The sequence below is a fragment of the Myodes glareolus genome, chromosome 7 (assembly GCF_982192425.1).
Source record: "Myodes glareolus chromosome 7, mMyoGla1.1, whole genome shotgun sequence".
NCBI lineage: Eukaryota > Metazoa > Chordata > Mammalia > Rodentia > Cricetidae > Myodes > Myodes glareolus.
Genome location: NC_142032.1, coordinates 18,849,214 through 18,867,992, shown reverse-complemented (window position 1 = coordinate 18,867,992; position 18,779 = coordinate 18,849,214). Strand labels below are relative to the sequence as shown.

At 36.5% G+C, this 18,779-nt stretch overlaps 1 protein-coding gene across 3 annotated transcripts in view; it reads right to left on the bottom strand.

The window, feature by feature from the left end:
• Hpse2 (heparanase 2 (inactive)) overlaps positions 1-18,779 on the bottom strand; it is a 602,385-nt gene that overhangs the window by 509,932 nt on the left and 73,674 nt on the right. For 2 of the 3 annotated variants that reach the window (XM_085693953.2, XM_085693952.2), the window contains exon 3: positions 11,541-11,702. The exons of the other annotated variant lie outside the window; for it this stretch is intronic. In XM_085693953.2, the coding sequence (XP_085550079.1) occupies positions 11,541-11,702 (162 nt within the window). The remainder of the gene's footprint in view (positions 1-11,540; positions 11,703-18,779) is intronic. 3 annotated transcript variants of the gene reach the window in all.

Sequence of the window (18,779 nt, the reverse complement as noted above, 5' to 3'; positions counted from 1 at the left end):
TGAAAACAAAGACACAACATACTCAAACCTATGGGACACTATGAAAGCAGTGCTAAGAGGAAAGTTCATAGCACTAAGTGCCCAATTAAAGAAAGCGGAGAAAGCACACATTGGAGACTTAACAGCACACTTGAAAGATCTAGAAAAAAAAGAAGCTGATTCACCCAGGAGGTCTAGAAGACTGGAAATAATCAAACTGAGGGCTGAAATCAACAAAATAGAAACAGAGAAAACAATCCAAAGAATCAATGAATCAAAAAGCTGGTTCTTGGAGAAAATCAACAAAATTGACAAACCCCTATCCAAGTTAATCAAACGGCAGAGAGAGAACATGCAAATTAATAAGATCAGAAATGAAAAGGGGACATAACCACAGACACAGAGGAAATTCAGAGAATCATTAGATCGTACTATGAAAGTTTATATGCCACAAAGTTGGAAAATGTAAAAGAAATGGACATTTTTTTAGATAAATACCATATACCAAAGTTGAACCAAGAACAGGTGAACAATCTAAATAGACCTGTTAGTCGCGAAGAGTTAGAAGCTGTTATCAAAAATCTCCCTACCAAAAAAAGCCCAGGACCAGATGGTTTCAATGCAGAATTCTACCAGAACTTCCAGGAAGAGCTAATACCTATACTCCTTAACGTATTCCACAATATAGAAACAGAAGAGTCACTGCCTAACTCCTTTTATGAAGCTACAGTTACCCTAATACCAAAACCACACAAAGACACAACCAAGAAAGAGAATTACAGGCCAATCTCACTCATGAACATCGACGCGAAAATTCTCAATAAAATACTGGCAAACCGAATCCAAGAGCACATTAGAAAAATTATCCATTATGATCAAGTCGGCTTCATTCCAGAGATGCAGGGCTGGTTCAACATACGCAAATCTATCAATGTAATCCATCATATAAATAAACTGAAAGAAAAAAATCATATGATCATCTCACTAGATGCTGAAAAAGCATTTGACAAAATTCAACACCCATTTATGATAAAGGTGTTGGAGAGACTGGGGATACAAGGATCATACCTAAATATAATAAAAGCAATATACACCAAGCCGACAGCTAACATCAAACTGAATGGAGAGAAACTCAAAGCCTTTCCACTAAAATCAGGAACGCGACAAGGCTGTCCACTCTCTCCATACCTCTTCAATATAGTGCTTGAAGTTCTAGCAATAGCAATAAGACAACATAAGGGGATCACGGGGATTCGAATTGGAAAGGATGAAGTTAAACTTTCGATATTTGCTGACGATATGATAGTGTACATAAGCGACCCCAAAAACTCTACCAAAGAACTCCTACAGCTGATAAACACCTTTAGTAACGTGGCAGGATACAAGATCAACTCCAAAAAATCAGTGGCCCTCCTATACACAAAGGATAAAGAAGCAGAGAGGGAAATCAGAGAAGCATCACCTTTCATGATAGCCACAAATAGCATAAAATATCTTGGGGTTACTCTAACCAAGGAAGTGAAAGACCTATTTGACAAAAACTTTAAGTCTTTGAAGAAAGAAATTGAGGAGGATACCAGAAAATGGAAAGACCTCCCCTGCTCTTGGATTGGGAGAATCAACATAGTAAAAATGGCAATTCTACCAAAAGCAATCTATAGATTCAATGCAATCCCCATCAAAATCCCATCAAACTTCTTCACAGACCTTGAGAGAACAATAATCAAGTTTATATGGAAAAACAAAAAACCCAGGATAGCCAAAACAATCTTATACAATAAAAGAACTTCTGGAGGCATTACCATCCCTGACTTCAAACTCTATTATAGAGCTACAGTATTGAAAACAGCTTGGTATTGGCATAAGAACAGAGAAGTCGACCTATGGAATCGAATAGAAGACCCAGATATTAACCCACAAACTTATGAACACCTAATTTTCGACAAGGGAGCTAAAGGTATACAATGGAAGAAGGAAAGCATCTTTAACAAATGGTGCTGGCATAACTGGATGTCAACCTGTAAAAAAATGAAAGTAGATCCATATCTATCACCATGCACAAAAATCAAGTCCAAGTGGATTAAAGACATCAACATTAATCTGTCCACTTTGAACCTGATAGAAGAGAAAGTGGGAAGTAGTCTACAAGATTTAGGCACAGGAGGCCTCTTCCTAAGTAGGACCCCAGCAGCACAGACAATAAGAGAAACAATGAATAAATGGGATCTACTGAAACTGGGAAGCTTCTGTAAAGCAAAGGACACTGTCAGTAGGACAAAAAGGCTGCCTTCTGACTGGGAGAAGATCTTCACCAACCCCTCATCAGACAAAGGTCTGATCTCCAAAATATACAAAGAACTCAAGAAACTAGGCACTAAAACTCTAATTAACCCAATTAAAAAATGGGGTACTGAACTTAACAGAGAATTCACAACAGATGAACTTCGAATGGCCAGAAGACACTTAAGGTCATGCTCAACCTCCTTAGCGATCAGGGAAATGCAAATCAAAACCACTTTGAGATACCATCTTACACCTGTCAGAATCGCTAAAGTCAAAAACACCAACGATAGCCTATGCTGGAGAGGATGTGGGGTGAGGGGAACACTCATCCATTGTTGGTGGGAATGCAAACTCGTGCAGCCACTGTGGAAATCAGTGTGGCGGTTTCTCAGGAAACTGGGAGTCAACCTCCCTCAGGACCCAGCAATACCACTCTTGGGAATATACCCTAAAGATTCCCTAACATACTACAAAAGCATTTGTTCAACTATGTTCATAGCTGCACTATTTGTAATAGCCAGAACATGGAAACAACCTAGGTGCCCCTCAATAGAAGAATGGTTAAAAAAAGTGTGGAACATATATACATTAGAGTTTTACTCGGCGGTTAAAAACAATGACATCTTGAATTTTGCATGCAAATGGATGGAAATAGAAAACGCTTTACTGAGTGAGGTAAGCCAGACCCAAAAAGAGGAACACGGTATGTATTCACTCATAAGTGGATTCTAACCATAATTAAAGGTCTTTGAGCCTATTATTCGTGATCCTAGAGAAGCTAAATAAGAAGATGAACCTGATGAAGATTATTTAGCTATCCACCAGGAGGTAGGAAATAGACAAGAGTCCCAGGTAACCTCGGGTGCATGGGGGGGTGGGAGGGTCGATGGAGGGGGAGAGGGCTAGAGAGTAGGGAGTAGGGGAGAAACGGGGAAAGCTTGGTGGCCGGGGATGGGTGGGGAGGGAGGTAGGATGAATATGGGATCAGGGAACAATATATTTCAACTAAGGGAGCCATTTTAGGGTTTACAGGAGACTTGATTATATATGGGATCCCAGGTCCAAGGAGAAATCCCCCAGATTGCTCTCTGGACAGAGGAGAGGGTGTCTGAATCGGCCGTGGCCCATGACCATACTGATGTATATTTTGCTTATCACCATAGATCCTTTGTCTGGCAAAGGACGGCTATGCAGTCGGAGGCCCACATTGGAGCAACGGATTGAGCCCCCCGAGGTCCGGAGGGGGAGCTGAAGGAGGAGGAACATGAAAGACGAAATCAGTACTGCGAGGGATGCTATCACCCACTGATACAAGGGAACGGATCTGATGAGAATTTACCAGGGCCAGTCGGACTGGGACTGAAGGAGGACGTGATCTAGCCAGATTCTCGGAATTTGGCCGGATTCTCGGACTGTGGCTGGCTCGGGGTCTTTCTGAAAAGCCATTGACTATGACACTGGGACCTGTTTCCTCTGCATATGCTGGATTTTGGGGATCCAGTCTGTTTGGATGCTCGCCTTCCTGGACCTGGAGGGAGGGGGAGGGAGCTGGAGCTTCCCACAGGGCAGGAAACCCTGACTGCCCTGGGGGACAGAGGGGAAGGAGGGGGGATGAAGGGGGAGTGGGAGGGTGTTGGGAGGGGGGGGCGGAAATGGAAACTTTTATAATTTAATAAAATTTACTAAAAAAAAAAAAAACAAAATCAAGAAGTTTCAACGTATCTAATCTTATACATCTTTGAAAATAAAAATGATGTTTGGTAGATAAAAAAAAATATTTTAGAGATTTTAAGAAACTGAAAGAAAAAATTGATAGAAATTTAGAGAATAAATAAGATGAACTACATCTTTGATTTAAAAATAAGACACAAAGAAAATAAGACACACCTAAAAAGTACACATATAAGAAATTCTACTAAAGGAATAAGCTATTAGAAATAAGAAAATCTATAGCTGGAGATAGGTCTTTGTGGTTAAGAGCACATAACAATGTTGAAGACGACCAGTTCCCCAGAACCCACATTAACTTGCTAGTAACTCCACCTCCATGGAATTCAAAACTGGCCTATGTGGACACCTGTAATCACACAAGCATACCACACATAAAGCACACACACACACACACACACACACACACACAAGCAAATCTAACAATAGACTAAAAGATATCCAGGTGCTGACATTGCTTTCTGCAGTAGGTTCACCCACACTCCCAGGAATTTTGCACCAGGAGCACAACCATTACAGTCCTCTGTAGCAAAAGATAACTCTGCTTCTCTGCTTATGCCCAACTACACCTATCTGGAATTTCTTGCACAAGCTAGAGGAAAACAGGCATCCCTACCCTACAATGTCTTCTCATGAACATTGTAATTAGCTCCACGGAAAGAATACATGCAACTTAAAAGAAAAGAAAGGAAAAAGAAATAAAACACATACAAAAACGTGAAGATTTAGTAAAGGAAATGAACATGAGCTAAATATAGTTCTGCCTATGATAGAAAAATTATTTTTTAAAAAAAGGAAATTCACCCTTGATATAAACAAAACTAAAACATTAAAGAATAAATCAATAATAAAGTCATAGGAATAAAATGATAAAATATTATCAAATGACATAGCTGAACAGGTAGAAAGATATACTATGTTCTTAAGTGGAAACAGATAACATTGAAAAATCTTCTTTCTCTAATTAGACTATAAATTGTAAGGGGAGAAATGCTAATCATAAGAATAGCTAAAATTAAGACTGACAGTACCAACTGCCGGTTAGAATCTGAAGAAACCAAAATTTCACACACATACAAAGTGTTTTAGCCACCTTGGAAATCAAACTGAGGGATACTTTGTAAAACTAAATAGACATTTCCCATGAAACAAAACAATCTAACTCCTACATCTGAGTAAATAAGCTATAGACTATACATATAACAAAATACGACTCATCAAGTTAAAAAGCAATGAAATGTTGATCTATGCAACAAAAGATAGAACACCAAAAGTATTCTAATTGAAAGAAATCATGCACATAACTACTCAATACTCCACCTACATTATTTGGAATAAGTGTTAGTTCTGAGGCAGCTAAGGACTTGGGATGAGGAAAGTAGATTTCCTTAGAAGACACAAGGAGCATTTGATTTGCACAAATTTTATTAAGAATGTTTACATCTATGCTAATCACAGAGATTAGCCTATAATTTTCTTTGTTGTTTCCTTTTCCAGGTTAGCTTCGCAGAATAGGTTCGTAGTCATTCCTTTCCTTTTTGAGTAATGGGATAGTTTGAAACATGGTGTTAATTCCTTAAATGTTGGATAGGGTTGAGTGAGGAATTCATCAGAGCCAAGGCTTCCTTTTACTTGGGAGCTTTTTTTTTTAATTCCTGCTTCAATCTCATTACTTTTTATAGTCCTGTTTAAGTTGTTGTGATCCTCTTGGTGTAGTATGAGGGGGCTGGCTTGTTGGGGTTTCTGTCCTGTCCAGTACCCCAACAAGCCAGCAAGTCCCAAGGAAAATCACACACAAGATTCCATAAGGTTATAAACTGATTGGCTCATTAGGTCAGGCTTCTTGTTAACTCTTATAACTTATATTAACCCATTATTCTCATCTATGTTAGCCATAATGGCTCAGTACCTTTTCCAGCAGGGGCAGCTTACATGTTGCTTCTTCAGTGATCTGCGCAGGAATGCCGAGGGAGTTTCTTCCTCCCTAGCCTTATCCTATTCTCATTGCCCCGCCTCTACTTCCTGTCTGGTTGACCCACCTATACTTCCTGCCTGGCCAATCAGCGTTTTATTAAAATACATGATTGACAGAATACAGACAATTCTCCCACACCATCTTGGTTTAATTTCGGTAGGTCAAATGTATGCATAAATTTATCCATTTCTTCTCGAATTCTGATATCTTTTTCTTTACTTTTTTGTTTATATGCCCTGTTAATTCATTTGAGTGGGGCATTGAAGTCTACTACAAAAATTGTGGGAAGGTGAGGCTAGACCTTTTGCTTTATGACATTAGGTGCACTGACATTCAATGAACATATATTAAGAGTGAGAACATTCTCATGATGGACTTTTCGAAATGAAATTACCTTCTTTCTCTTCTAAGTTTGAAGTCTAATTTGTCACATATTAATATTGCTACATCTGCTTGCTCCCTAGTTTCATCACCCTGGAATATCTTTATTCCATTTCTTTACCCTAAGGCTATGTTTGTCTTTGCCAATGAGATGTATTTCCTGGGTCCTATTTTCTAATCCAGTTTGCTAGCCTTTACTTGGAGAACTGAGAAAATTAAGATTGAGAGTTACTGCAACAAGAGCAATAACTCAACAATTAAGAGTACTGACCTCTTCTTCCAGAGGACCTGGATTCAATTCCCAGTATCCACATGGCAGCTAACAACCATCTATAGCTCCAATTCCAGGAGATCAGACACCCTCTTTCAGCCTCCATGTATACTGCACACATGTGCCTCACAGACATATGTGTAAGGAAAGCATTCAAATACATAAAATAAACAAAATCTCAAAAAAGATTCAGAGTGATTACTAAAGATGTATTCATTGTTGTTTTTTCTATGTTTGATACTTCATTAATTCTCATTACATATTTACTATTCTAGTGAAGTTCATCCTTTCCTGTGGCTTCATGGCTGTGTTCTTCTTTCTCTTTAGAGTATTCTGTATCTAGGATTCCTGTAGTCCAAGCTTAGTCATGATTCCCTCTAGTTTGTGCTTATCGTAGAAAATTTTTCATTCCTCTTTATTTATGAACCAATTTTCTTGGTTTAACCATCTTCCAAAGCTTGATATTCAATATCCCATGTTCTCCTAGCTTTTAGAATTTCTGTTGAGAAATCTGATGCTGTTTGGGGTTTATATAGTCTTTCTTGGCCATAATTCTTTACTACAGTATGACATGAGGAGGGTTTTTTCTTTGCATTCTAATCTAAGTACCTTCTCTATCTGCATAAAAATCTCTTTCTCTAGGTTTGGGGTATTTCATCCTATTATTTTATTGACTATGCTTACTATGCCTTTAACTTGAGCTCCTTCTCCCTCCTTTATTTCCATCATTCAAAAATAAGTCTTTTAAAAATATTCCATAGATCTTATATCTGTGTGTTCTTTCTTAATATTCTATTTTCATCATTGTCTAACTATTCTAAATAATCTACTTTGTCTTCAAGATCTGATAATCTGTCTTCCACTTGGCCTATACTATTGATGAATCTTTCCACTGAGATGTTTTGTAGGCGGTTGTTGTTTATCTGACTTGAGTTTTTCTCCCTTTCTATTTTCTTTTAGTTTTGCTGAAAACCAATTCTTCTCTCATACAATACATCCCGACCAGTTTCTCCTCCCTCCAGTCCTCCCTGCCTCCCTGCTCCACTCCCCCCAGATCCACTACCCCTCCATTCTACTTCAGAAAAAAACATGTTTCCAAGAGACAAATACAACAAAGAAAGATACAAAACCCTCATATTGAGGCTTAAACAACCCAATAGGAGGAAATGAGTCCCAAGATCAGGCAAAAGGGCAGAGATACACCCTCTCACATTGAAGTCCCTCAAAACACCAAACTATTATCACCCATAATATATATGCAGAGGACCTGGTGCAGATCTATGCAGGCCCCGTGCTTGTTGCTTCAGTCTCTGTGAGACCTTGTGAGCTCTGCTTAGTTGATTCAGTGGGCCATGTTCTCCTGGTGTCCTTCACCTACCCTGACTCTTACAGTCTTTCCAATTTTCAATTTCATTTTTATTAGTACTCCTTTCTTTATTGAGTCCTCTTTCTTATCCTGTTTCATAATAGAATCTGCCCTCTTAGAACTCATTTAGGATTTTTTATGTCCTCTTTTGACTTCATTAAACATAGTTATAGTCACTCATTTGAATTTGGTTTTTTTTCATATTATAACAAAGATCTATCACAAATGTTCTTTTTATACCATTAAGGGGGAAGAGGTGGAAGGGAAGAAAAATTTCACCTTTTTTAAGCTATGTTAATATTATTCCTTAGAAGTAGTCTTGAGATTAATGCACTATATATATATAATAGAACATGCCAACAAGTTTACACGCACTACTGTATTAAAAATCATGAGAGCATAAGAAATGTTAAGACTTGATCCTTGTTCTCTCTAAAAGGCTCCCTTTCCATTCTTCCTCCTCTAAGCACTTTCATTGTTCCCTTAGTTATATGAACAATGACTATTCTCATGCTGAAGAGACTTCAGCATAGTCATACATATCCATGTTAGCAAGTTTGAATGAAAATTGAAGGACACAACGCACCACCATTTAATTATAGTCCTATTTTAACACTATTGGAATGTCTCTACTACCGTCCAATAATATAAAGTTATAGCTAACTAAATGCTAAGCAAAGGTCGTAGTTTTTTGCAATACAATGTAAATCATTTAAATGAGAACATTAAGACAGCATTGGAAAAGGGATGACAATATAGCTCAATGGGTAAAGTACTTGCTACCAGGCCTAACGACCTCAGTTCAATCCCAGAAACTCACAATGTGGAATGAAAAAACCAACTCGTGAAAGCTGTCTGTCCTCTGACCTACACATGCATACACACACACACACACACACACACACACACACTGAACAGACAAGTAAATACATAAATGAAAGTATCATTAATGTTTATTTAAAATATGATTTATGAGTAAATATAATGCAATAAAGTCTAGTTTTCTGTATTAGTTTCCATTAACTGAAACAACAATAGAGTTGAAAGGTCTATTTTTCAAAAGTGATATTACAATACTTTCAAACATAGATTATCATTTTTCCTCATCTAAGGAGTAGCTGATTAAAAGTTATCAGTTGAAATATAGGCTATTAAGTGAGAATTCTTACCTCAATCAAGGTTAACATTCACATCAGCTAAAGGTAGAATACTTACAGATAAGGGATCTACTTTTAATTTGGAATATATACTACACCTTTCAAAGATATTATTATATATACTATTAACTTGCCAAAAAGCAATTATTATAAAACTTCAAAACATATACATGAAAGTCTATAAAGAATACGGGAGGGTAAGAGAAACTTAACTTTTCCTGAGATTTAGTGGCCTAGTTTTCTAAGTACTTTCATTGCAAAAATTTCATAGAGTATGACAGAGCTATTGAAAGAATAAGTAGACTATCACCAAATAGAAGCCCTCAAGTAGGTGTTCGGAATATGTTGGTATAGAAAGTCAATTCATTTGAGTGGTCATGCCCCTTCGACTTCACCCTCCTTACCAATATACATTCATCACTGAAAAGGGAAATATTTACAAAACTTAGTTTAGTTATGTTTAAATATTATGTTTAGCTGTCCGGAGACCATGTTCTCAAGATTTATATAAGAAATCAAGGATTAAACTTCATAACAATTAGAAAACCGCACTGTGTAAAATCAAAGACTTAGTTAAAGGACATTAAAATAGTTTTACCATTGGTACGAAACTGAAATGACTCCATCTCTCCCCAGCACCTGGAACTGAAACCTTTTGAACTTTCACGTAAACAAAGCAGGGCACACCAAATGCTCTGTCTGCTGCAAGGTACCACCTCTGTACAAAGGCACACGAGTGAAAAATGTGGAGAATGCCTGAGGACGCTTTGAAGCAGCTTGGGAGAAGTGAGAGCAGGAAAGAGGCTCTTCTCTAGGGTAAGTTTGTTTAGTAGAACGTAAGCAAGTTGTCAGGGTAAAAGTTGACAATGTTGATTCCAACAGTTTGAACTGTGAATAAACATCCAAAGGGATTATGTTACTGAGAATTAGAAAGATTCCATTGAACTCAATAGAACTCTAGTGTTTTCAAAGATAATATGCCTTTGAACCATACTCTGGATCTGCAGTTTAGGGTTAGAATTACTCTAAAGTCTTTTGTATGCTATAATAAAGAACACAGGGTATGACCTCACTAATACAATACTAAAATTGTTAGAGTAAGGGGGAATAAAAATACTTCATTTTAATAGCTAAATTGGAAAAGATAAATATGTATACTTGCGCACATTTTGGAATAAGCTAAAGAAATCTGGAGAAAAAAATCTATACTCTTTTCAAACATCTAAACTTAAACTTAGTCTTACTAGCAAATTTAGGAAAATACATGCATTGGTCATAAATCATTTTTAAGTATTCCCTCCTTAATACCCTATCAAAGAGTAAAACACAGCCTACACTTATGGAATCCATAATCCTCTCCCCTGCTCACCAAAGCCACATTTAACTTGGCTCTCATCTCATGCTACTGGGTTTCCACCAGGTACAGGATGAAAAGTTGAAAGAGTCTTGTGCTTTTACAAAAGTAAAACAATTTGGTTGCCACTCAGCAATTCCTGGGGAAATGCTAGGAAGCATGTAAAAAAAAGTAGAAATTTTTCAAACATAGAGTTCGCAAAAATAAATATGAGCTGTTCATACTGTCAGATACCCCATCTTTTTTCATTCGTAACCATTCATAAACAAAAAAAAAACACAGTTTTAACTTGTTAAAAAGTTCATTCAAAACAGTCATCAAGTGTACCTTAAATGCTCTCAAGAAACTGAAGGCAACTGAGATGGTTCTTAGTTCATCTTGCCTAAAGAACTCTCACAGTAGCGTCCATGTGAAAAATCTTTACAAAGCCTAACAAAATATGCACCTTGCATGTTGTTTACCAGAAAGGTTTCTAGGCAGTGCTGCAAAATGTTGTTTTCCTTTGCAGTTTAACTCCTATTTATTTCTAGAACCATGGATGTGGGTAAGTCCAGTTTAGTCTGAAAACTCTATGATTAAAAAGAAAATCAAGCCCACAGATACTTCCAAACACTATCAGGAATAGAACATTCTCAGTTCTATATGAAGATCATTATCATTTTTACACTTTGTTTTCATATTTACCAAGTTCATAGAAAGGGCATAAGCAGAAAAAAGAAAATAGCTACTTCCAAATTTAGTAACCCTCTCAAATCTATTGGCACACATTTAGAAAGCTGTATTTTCATAAAACTTCATTAATTTTCCACTGGTTCTATCATTTAAAAAACACGGAGACTCACCCATAACGTTAAACCAAAACTATCTGCAGACCTCAAGAAATATTTGTCGTAGGAAGAAAAGAGTAGTCACAATTAAAATGCAGTAGAGTGGGTAAAGACAAGCAGATGTGGACTCATTTGGATGTCACACTAGTATCTCCTACGCATTAACTTGTTAACCGTCAGAGGTCATCAATATCTAACAATGCTCTAAGGTTCTATTACCTGTTAATATGAGATTACTGTAAGTATTGGAGAACTGCTCTTTCAGAAGGACCAGATGCATCTGAGCTGCCTTCTCTCTCTGGAGCTCCAGCATAATATCAGGATGCTGGGCAATCTTGCAGCCTTTCTGTTTATCCAAGGCAACATCACTCCGGACAATGTCTACAAAAATAAAGATGACAGGCAGTAAAACAAAACAAAAGGCATACTTGTGTAGAAGATATTTTTTATTAACCCAACATGGCAGAATTTATAAATTACCAGCTTTTTTATCAAATTGAAAATATGAAGAAGTAATACCCAAGAGGGTTCTTTAGCTCCATACTGAATCCTATGTTTCTCTCCTTATTTTCCAATTATTTGACAATTTCTGATACTTAGCTCTCTCTGGCCTAACTAAAGACGTCAAAAACATGTTCCTTCTTAGTTCACCTTCAGGATTTATTTACCTTCTGGGGCTTTTTCTAAACATCATCTGTCATTCTCCAGAAGGAATACTAAAACATCTTCGAATTCTAGGAGCTATAACAATAACTTCCTCTACTTTCTGCCTAGAACCAAGAACAAATAGTCTAAATACTTGGTTTATTTTCAATTCATTTTCCAGCCAGACCACTCAGCCTAAGTTAGGACTGCCATCCCGTGGGTTACCTCATCAGGGACTCTCCTGCTATTTTCCATGTATTACTGTGAAAATAGCTTCAATCTGATCAGGAAGTCATTTTGTCAGTCCAGAAACACTTTTGAGTCTTTGAAGTAACAAAGAGAGCTCAGTCACTAACTGAAAAAACAGCCTCTCCCCTGCTGTTTTTTCATTAACGACAGGTCGCCTTTTGTAACTCAGTGTGATTTTGTACTGAGAGCAAATATAGCTTTGAGAAAACAGTCTTCCTCAGAAAAAAAAAAAAACCACTCATATAGAATGCTTCCTATCTATTAGGAAACACATTATATATACCATAATGTACGGAAGTTATTTCTCCATTTTGTCAATTAAAACCTAATTTGTCTGATTCTAATAGGAATAGGTGATACTGTTCAAAGCAATCTGGATAGCAACTCTAGAAACTTCCAAGTTTTACATAGCTAATCAACAGATTTTATGGGAAAGAACTAGAAAGAGCCTCTGACACTGCTGAAGCTAATGGTTTCAAATGGGGTGAAAATGCCATAGTAAGTTCACTAATATGAAAGAGTTCCCAAGCAGTGCTCAAAAACACCTGCCAGAAAACACAGGACAGAACAAGGCAAGAAGGGTAGGGTAATAATCTGAACAAGCAGGATTTTATGAGACCCTACCCCAAAGAATGTCCCATCTAAAAATAGAAACTCAACACATGAAGGTTAGGATATGTGACCACAAATAATAGCCAGATTTGAAAACAGTCCATTCTAGTTCTTAGATAAAACAAGAGATGGATGGAAAGGATGCATTCCTTATACCTAAATATATTTGTACCAACTTTTGGAAATAGGCAATAAAATTAGCTAATTGACATAAATAATCTCAGATTTTATGAGATTTATATGCAGAGAATGAATTAAGTAAAAGACAGAGTCAAAACAAAGTCAAAAATTCTAGTTTTAAAAATTACCCGATAGAAGAGGAGTAAAGTATTTATTTAAAATATTAATTTCTTTAAATTTTGAATAGAAGTATTTATTTTAAATGTTGAAATTATTTAAATTTTAGATTATTTCATTGAATCCACACAACAATCTAATCAAAGATCGTGGCAGACATTGCACTGTGCTCTCCTCCTCTGTTATAGAGACTGAAAGTCATTGTCAGAAACTTTTCTAACTTCCCTTGAAACAAAGACAGCACATTTAACATGGTTCTGGAAAGTGAGTTTGACTGTATCTGAGAAGGGACACATTACACTGTCCTACTACCCTCCACCCCAATACTTGGTGATTTGAAAAAAAAGTAAATAGAAGTAGATGAGAGGATATCCCCATTCCTTGGAGAGAAAGGCCCTCTGGTTTGTTTTGATATTTTTTCTTTTCATTTTCTATATTTGATTGTTTAGATTTGCTTTGTTTCCTCTCACTATTTTTATAAATCTTAATCCAGCTATATCTAGTATTAACTCAGTATTTTCTTCTGTCCTTTCTCATTTTCATCCTTTTTCTCTTCTTATATTTAATTATATTTTCATTAATATAAGCAATTTAAAGTGTTTTCCCTTCTAGTTTCTTTTCTATGGTCGCTGGTATTGTAGTCGTTATTTTAAAAGTTTTGTGTGAGTTTGTTTTTTGTTGGGAGGCATTTGTTTTGCTTTTACTATTACCAGAACGAATTTGTAGGACACAGCAGATAGTGACTGAACTGCCTTTGAAATTTCTTGCTTCATGGAAATGTCTGCTGGATACTATGGGCCTGAAGGCTGAAGATGGATGCCCCAACAGTACAGAGGAACTTTGGGTGACTGTCCAGACAGTAAGATGTCTCTGTCATTTCTGAAGTTTTAGAAGTTGCTTACTTCTTGTTTACTTAGGTAATATTATATCCTTCTGGAGTCTTTGATAGAGTTGAAGAATGGGTAGATAGTTATAGTTTTCCTTAGTTATGATAAAAGATAAAGTAGATATAAATATTGTAACTGTAATTCTTGCTTGATAACTATTTTGTCATATGTAATTTTACTATGTTCAAGTTACAGCTTTCCTTTTTGTTTAAACAGAAAAAGGGGAAATGATGTAGGAGAGTCTTCTATCTGTCTGTTGCTTTCATTGGTTAATTAATAAAGAAAACTGCCTGGCCTGATAGGTCAGAACATAGGTAGGCGGGGAAAACAGAACTGAATTCTGGGAGGAAGAAAGCAGAGTCAAGAGAGCTGCCCACCATGGAGCTGCCAGGTCAGACATGCTGAATCTTTCCCAGTAAGCCACGAACTCATGGTGGCATACAGATTATTAGAAATAGGTTGATTATTAGAAATTGGTTGAGAGTTAGCCAATAAGAAGCTGGAGGTAATGGGCCAGGCAGTGTATATGAATACAGTTTCTGTGTAATTATTTCGGGTAAAGCTAGCTGGGTGGGCGACAAGAAGCGGCCTACCGCTTTCTTTTACAGTTTTTAACTTATTCAAATTACTTTGGTTATTACTTTCCAAAATGGAAAGTTATATATAAACAGTTAAACATATTGAACACATAAAGTTCATACTATGATATTCAGATATACATATTCCAATTAGTAGAAATTGCACTTACACTGTTTACAAGTTAATCTGCTAAAATTTAGATAGATACTTAAACCAAAAAAGAAAAAGAAAACACCATCCTGAGTGAGACAACCCAGACCAAAAAAAAAAAAAGATGAATATGGTACTGGTATGTACTCACTCCAAAGTGGATACTAGCTATAAACAAAGGATATTGAGCCTATGGTTCATGATCCTTGAGAAGCTAGGTAACAAGTGAACCCTAAGAAAAACATACATAGAAAAAAAATAAACATGCCTGGAAAGTAGAAATAGACAAGGTCACATGATAAAATTGGGAACATAGGGGTGAAGGGGAGAAGAGAGGATGGAAGGGGAAGAAGAGGGGAAAAGGGGAGGGGCAAGGAGAACTTGAGGGAATGGGATAGTCAAGATGGAGAAAGGACAGAGATGAGAGCAAGGAAAGAGATATCTTCATTGAGGGAGCCATTATATTGTTAGAAAGAAACATGACTCTAGAGAAATTCCCAGGAACCCACAAGAATGACCCCAGCTAAGACCTTAAGCAATAGAGGAGAAGGTGCCAAAACTGGCCTTGCCCTGTAGTCAGACTGATGAATATCTTATATATCACCATAGAACCTTCATCCAGCAACTTATGGAAACATAGGCAGAGACCTGTATCGGAGCACTGGACTGAGCTCACAAAGTCCAGTTGAAGAGTGGGAGGAATGAGATTATGACCAAAGAGGTCAAGACCATGATGGGTACACCCATTGAAACAGTCTATCCGAGCTAATAGGAGCTTGTCAATGCCAGTCAGACTGGGAAGAAACAAGCCTAGGACCAAAATAATCCCTCTGAATGTGGTTGACAGTTGCATGGCTGGGGCAGTCTGCGGGGACGCTGGCAGTGGCACCAGGATTTATCCCTACTGCTTGTACTGGCGTTTTGGGAACCCATTCTCTTTGTATGAATACCTTGCTCAGCCTAGATATAGTAGGGAGGGCCTTGGACCTTCCCCAAAGCAATGTATTCTGAGGAGTAAAGGTGAGATGGGGGGATAAGTAGAGGGAATGGGAGGAGAGGAGGAAGTGGGAATTTGAATTGGTATTTATAATAAAAAGATAGCTTGTTTTCTTTTTTAAAAAATAGAAAAAAATTTAAAAAAAAGAAAATGAGGTAATGCCACAGCCTTGTGGCAATACATAGATGAACAAAAATGGGCTGATTTAAATCTAAGAGCTAGCTAGTAACAAACCTGAGACATGAGTAAAACATTTATAATTAATATTAAGCCTCTGAATAGTTATTCTGGAAGGCAGGAAAGAAACTTGAAGTTACACTGTGGTACCAATTTTTGTTCTAATTTGCTTCCCCTCATGATGCTGCTCATCTGTATTCTTAGCAGTTAAGAAATTGAAGCAGGAAGATTTTGAGTTTAACATCAGTCTGAGAAAAAGTCCCTATCTCAAAAAAAAAAATCAATTGATTTTAAGTCTCACCTTGATCACCTTGATTACACTGATGGCTCAATTTCGAAAAGATTGAGAGTATCTGAAGACATTATTGATGCATTACCACATTCAGATAGTAATAAAGAAAGCAAGAAATTATGATAAAATAATCAAGACATTTAGAATACAAGAATTAATTCAAACTTAAAATTAGCACTCTAGATCAGGTATGTGAATCCTGTAGCCCATAGAACACATCTGTAGCAGGATAGCTATACATGAAACCCAACATGCTGGTAGATGACCTCATGTCACAGGATCAAAAATTGGATATCCGTGTTCTAGATTAAAAAAAATATATATATTCCATGAAGTGAAAACAAAACTTTCCCAGATCTCAAGAAAGGTATATTACAAGATACACTTAGAGCACCTGCTAGACAAGTCAAGACTCTCCTCTCCACAATTTTTAAACAGATAAAAGGACAAACAATAAACATTGAAAGTTGCATACATAGGATTCAGGCACAATGCAAAATTGAGCAGAATAACAACAGGTATTTCATAAGAAACCCTGGAGGCCAGAAGGCCATGGAACAATGCATTCTAAGGCTTGAATGAAATTAACTGACAATTCCAATTACTTTATTGAGCAAAATTATTCTTTTTTTCCATATGATGTTTAACTGTTTTTGAAAAAAAAACAACAGTTTTCTTAAATAACAGTCTTTTTCTCTCCCTCCAAGGGCCCTTTAGCTCCAAAACACTGTTTTGCAATGGATTTTTTCTTTAATATTTCAGCAGCGACTCAAATTAAAGTTACTCATGTTACCTGATTTCTTTTCCAAACCTTCAGTCTAGTTGTATCATACACCATATATACAGCTTGATTCATCCTATTTTTCAAAAACCCGTGGCATTTTTAGTTTGATTAGGTATTCTAGCAAGTCTCACCTCATTGTAAAAGCACCTCATCCTACTTTTAAATTCCATCTTCTTAATAGTAATGGGGTGAGAAATTTTAAATATATTTATATTTCACTCATATATCTTCTTAAGCAGTATCTATTCATACCTTCTGCTCTTATTTTTATTTTTTTTTAATTTTCTAATCTTTTACTTATGAGTCCTTTGTATGGTCTAGATACAAATCCTTTACCGAATTTGGGGACTTTAAAAATTCAATCCTATCCTAGTCTATTTATCTAATTGTTTTTCCTTTTATGGTGCCGGAGAATTGTCTGTATTCTGTCAATCATGTTTTAAATAAATGCTGATTGGCCAGGCAGGAAGTATAGGCAGGAAAACCAGACAGGAAGTAGAAGTGATGCATTTAGAATTCTGGGAAGAAGGAAGCTGATTCCTCCCAGTCCTGCCCAGACAACTGAAGAAGCAACATGTGAGCTGCCATGCTGAGAAAGGTACTGAACAGCATGTGAAAGGTATGTGACTAACATAGATAAAAAAATAATGGGCTAATATAAGTTATAAGAGCTAATAAGTAGCCTGAGCTAATGGGCCAATCAATTTATAATCTTATGGAGTCCTCTGTGTGATTTTCTTTGGGGCTTGCCAGCTGTAGGGAACCCGGCGGGACAGATACCCCAACAAGCAAGCCGGACCTGACGTTACAATTTTACTAATACCATATTCTTTTGATTACTATATCTTTATACTGTCTTAAGAAAGGTTCTGCTTTGTTATTTTTTAAGCTTTTTTGTAACTTTTTTACATACTACAACTCCCTTGCAATATAAGAATGTATGTTATAGTTCAAGCATACAAACACAAATATGTACAAAAAATTTGTAATGTGGATTTAACTAAAATTTAAGTGATCTATATATCACATTAAAGAGAAATAATGTCATAAATAATCTTAAGTTTTTTCCCATACATTTAATTTCTCTCATTACTATTTCGTATACTTCAGGATAAATGTACTCTACATTTTGATACATAGCTAAATTTTTGATACTAAATAGTATATTTAGCAAATTATAATGTTTATTATAATTATAAATGAATATATAGAGTATTTAAAATAGTAAAGATGAGCTACATTTTTTATGATGCAAAGATGTATTGTATTCTTTTATGTTGCATTTGTTTACCTCTGTGAAGTTGTGTTAATTTGCTTGTATAAAATACTTGATTGGTCTAATAAAGAGCTGAATGGCCAATAGCAAGGCAAGAGAAAAGATAGCCAGGGCTGGCAGGCAGAGAGAATAAATAGGAGAAGAAATCTGGGGAGAGAGAGATAAAAGAGTAAGAAAAGGAGAAGGGAAAAGAGACATCAGGTGCCACCCACCCAGCTACAAGCAAGCCACACAGTAAGAAGCAAAGAAAAATGTATAAAATTGAGAAAGATAAAATCCAAGAGGCAAGAGGTAGATGGGATAATTTAAGAAATGCTGGCTAGAAACAAGCCAAGGTAAGGCAGGGCACTGATAAGAAAGAATAAGACTCCATGTGATTTATTTGGATGTTGGGTGATGGGTCCCTAAATAACAAAAGAGCAATAAAACAACTAACTACAATAGAGTTCTCTTTAAATATAGACATTGTAATCTTCAATAAGAAAGTTCATTAGTTCTGGAAGTGTTTTCAAT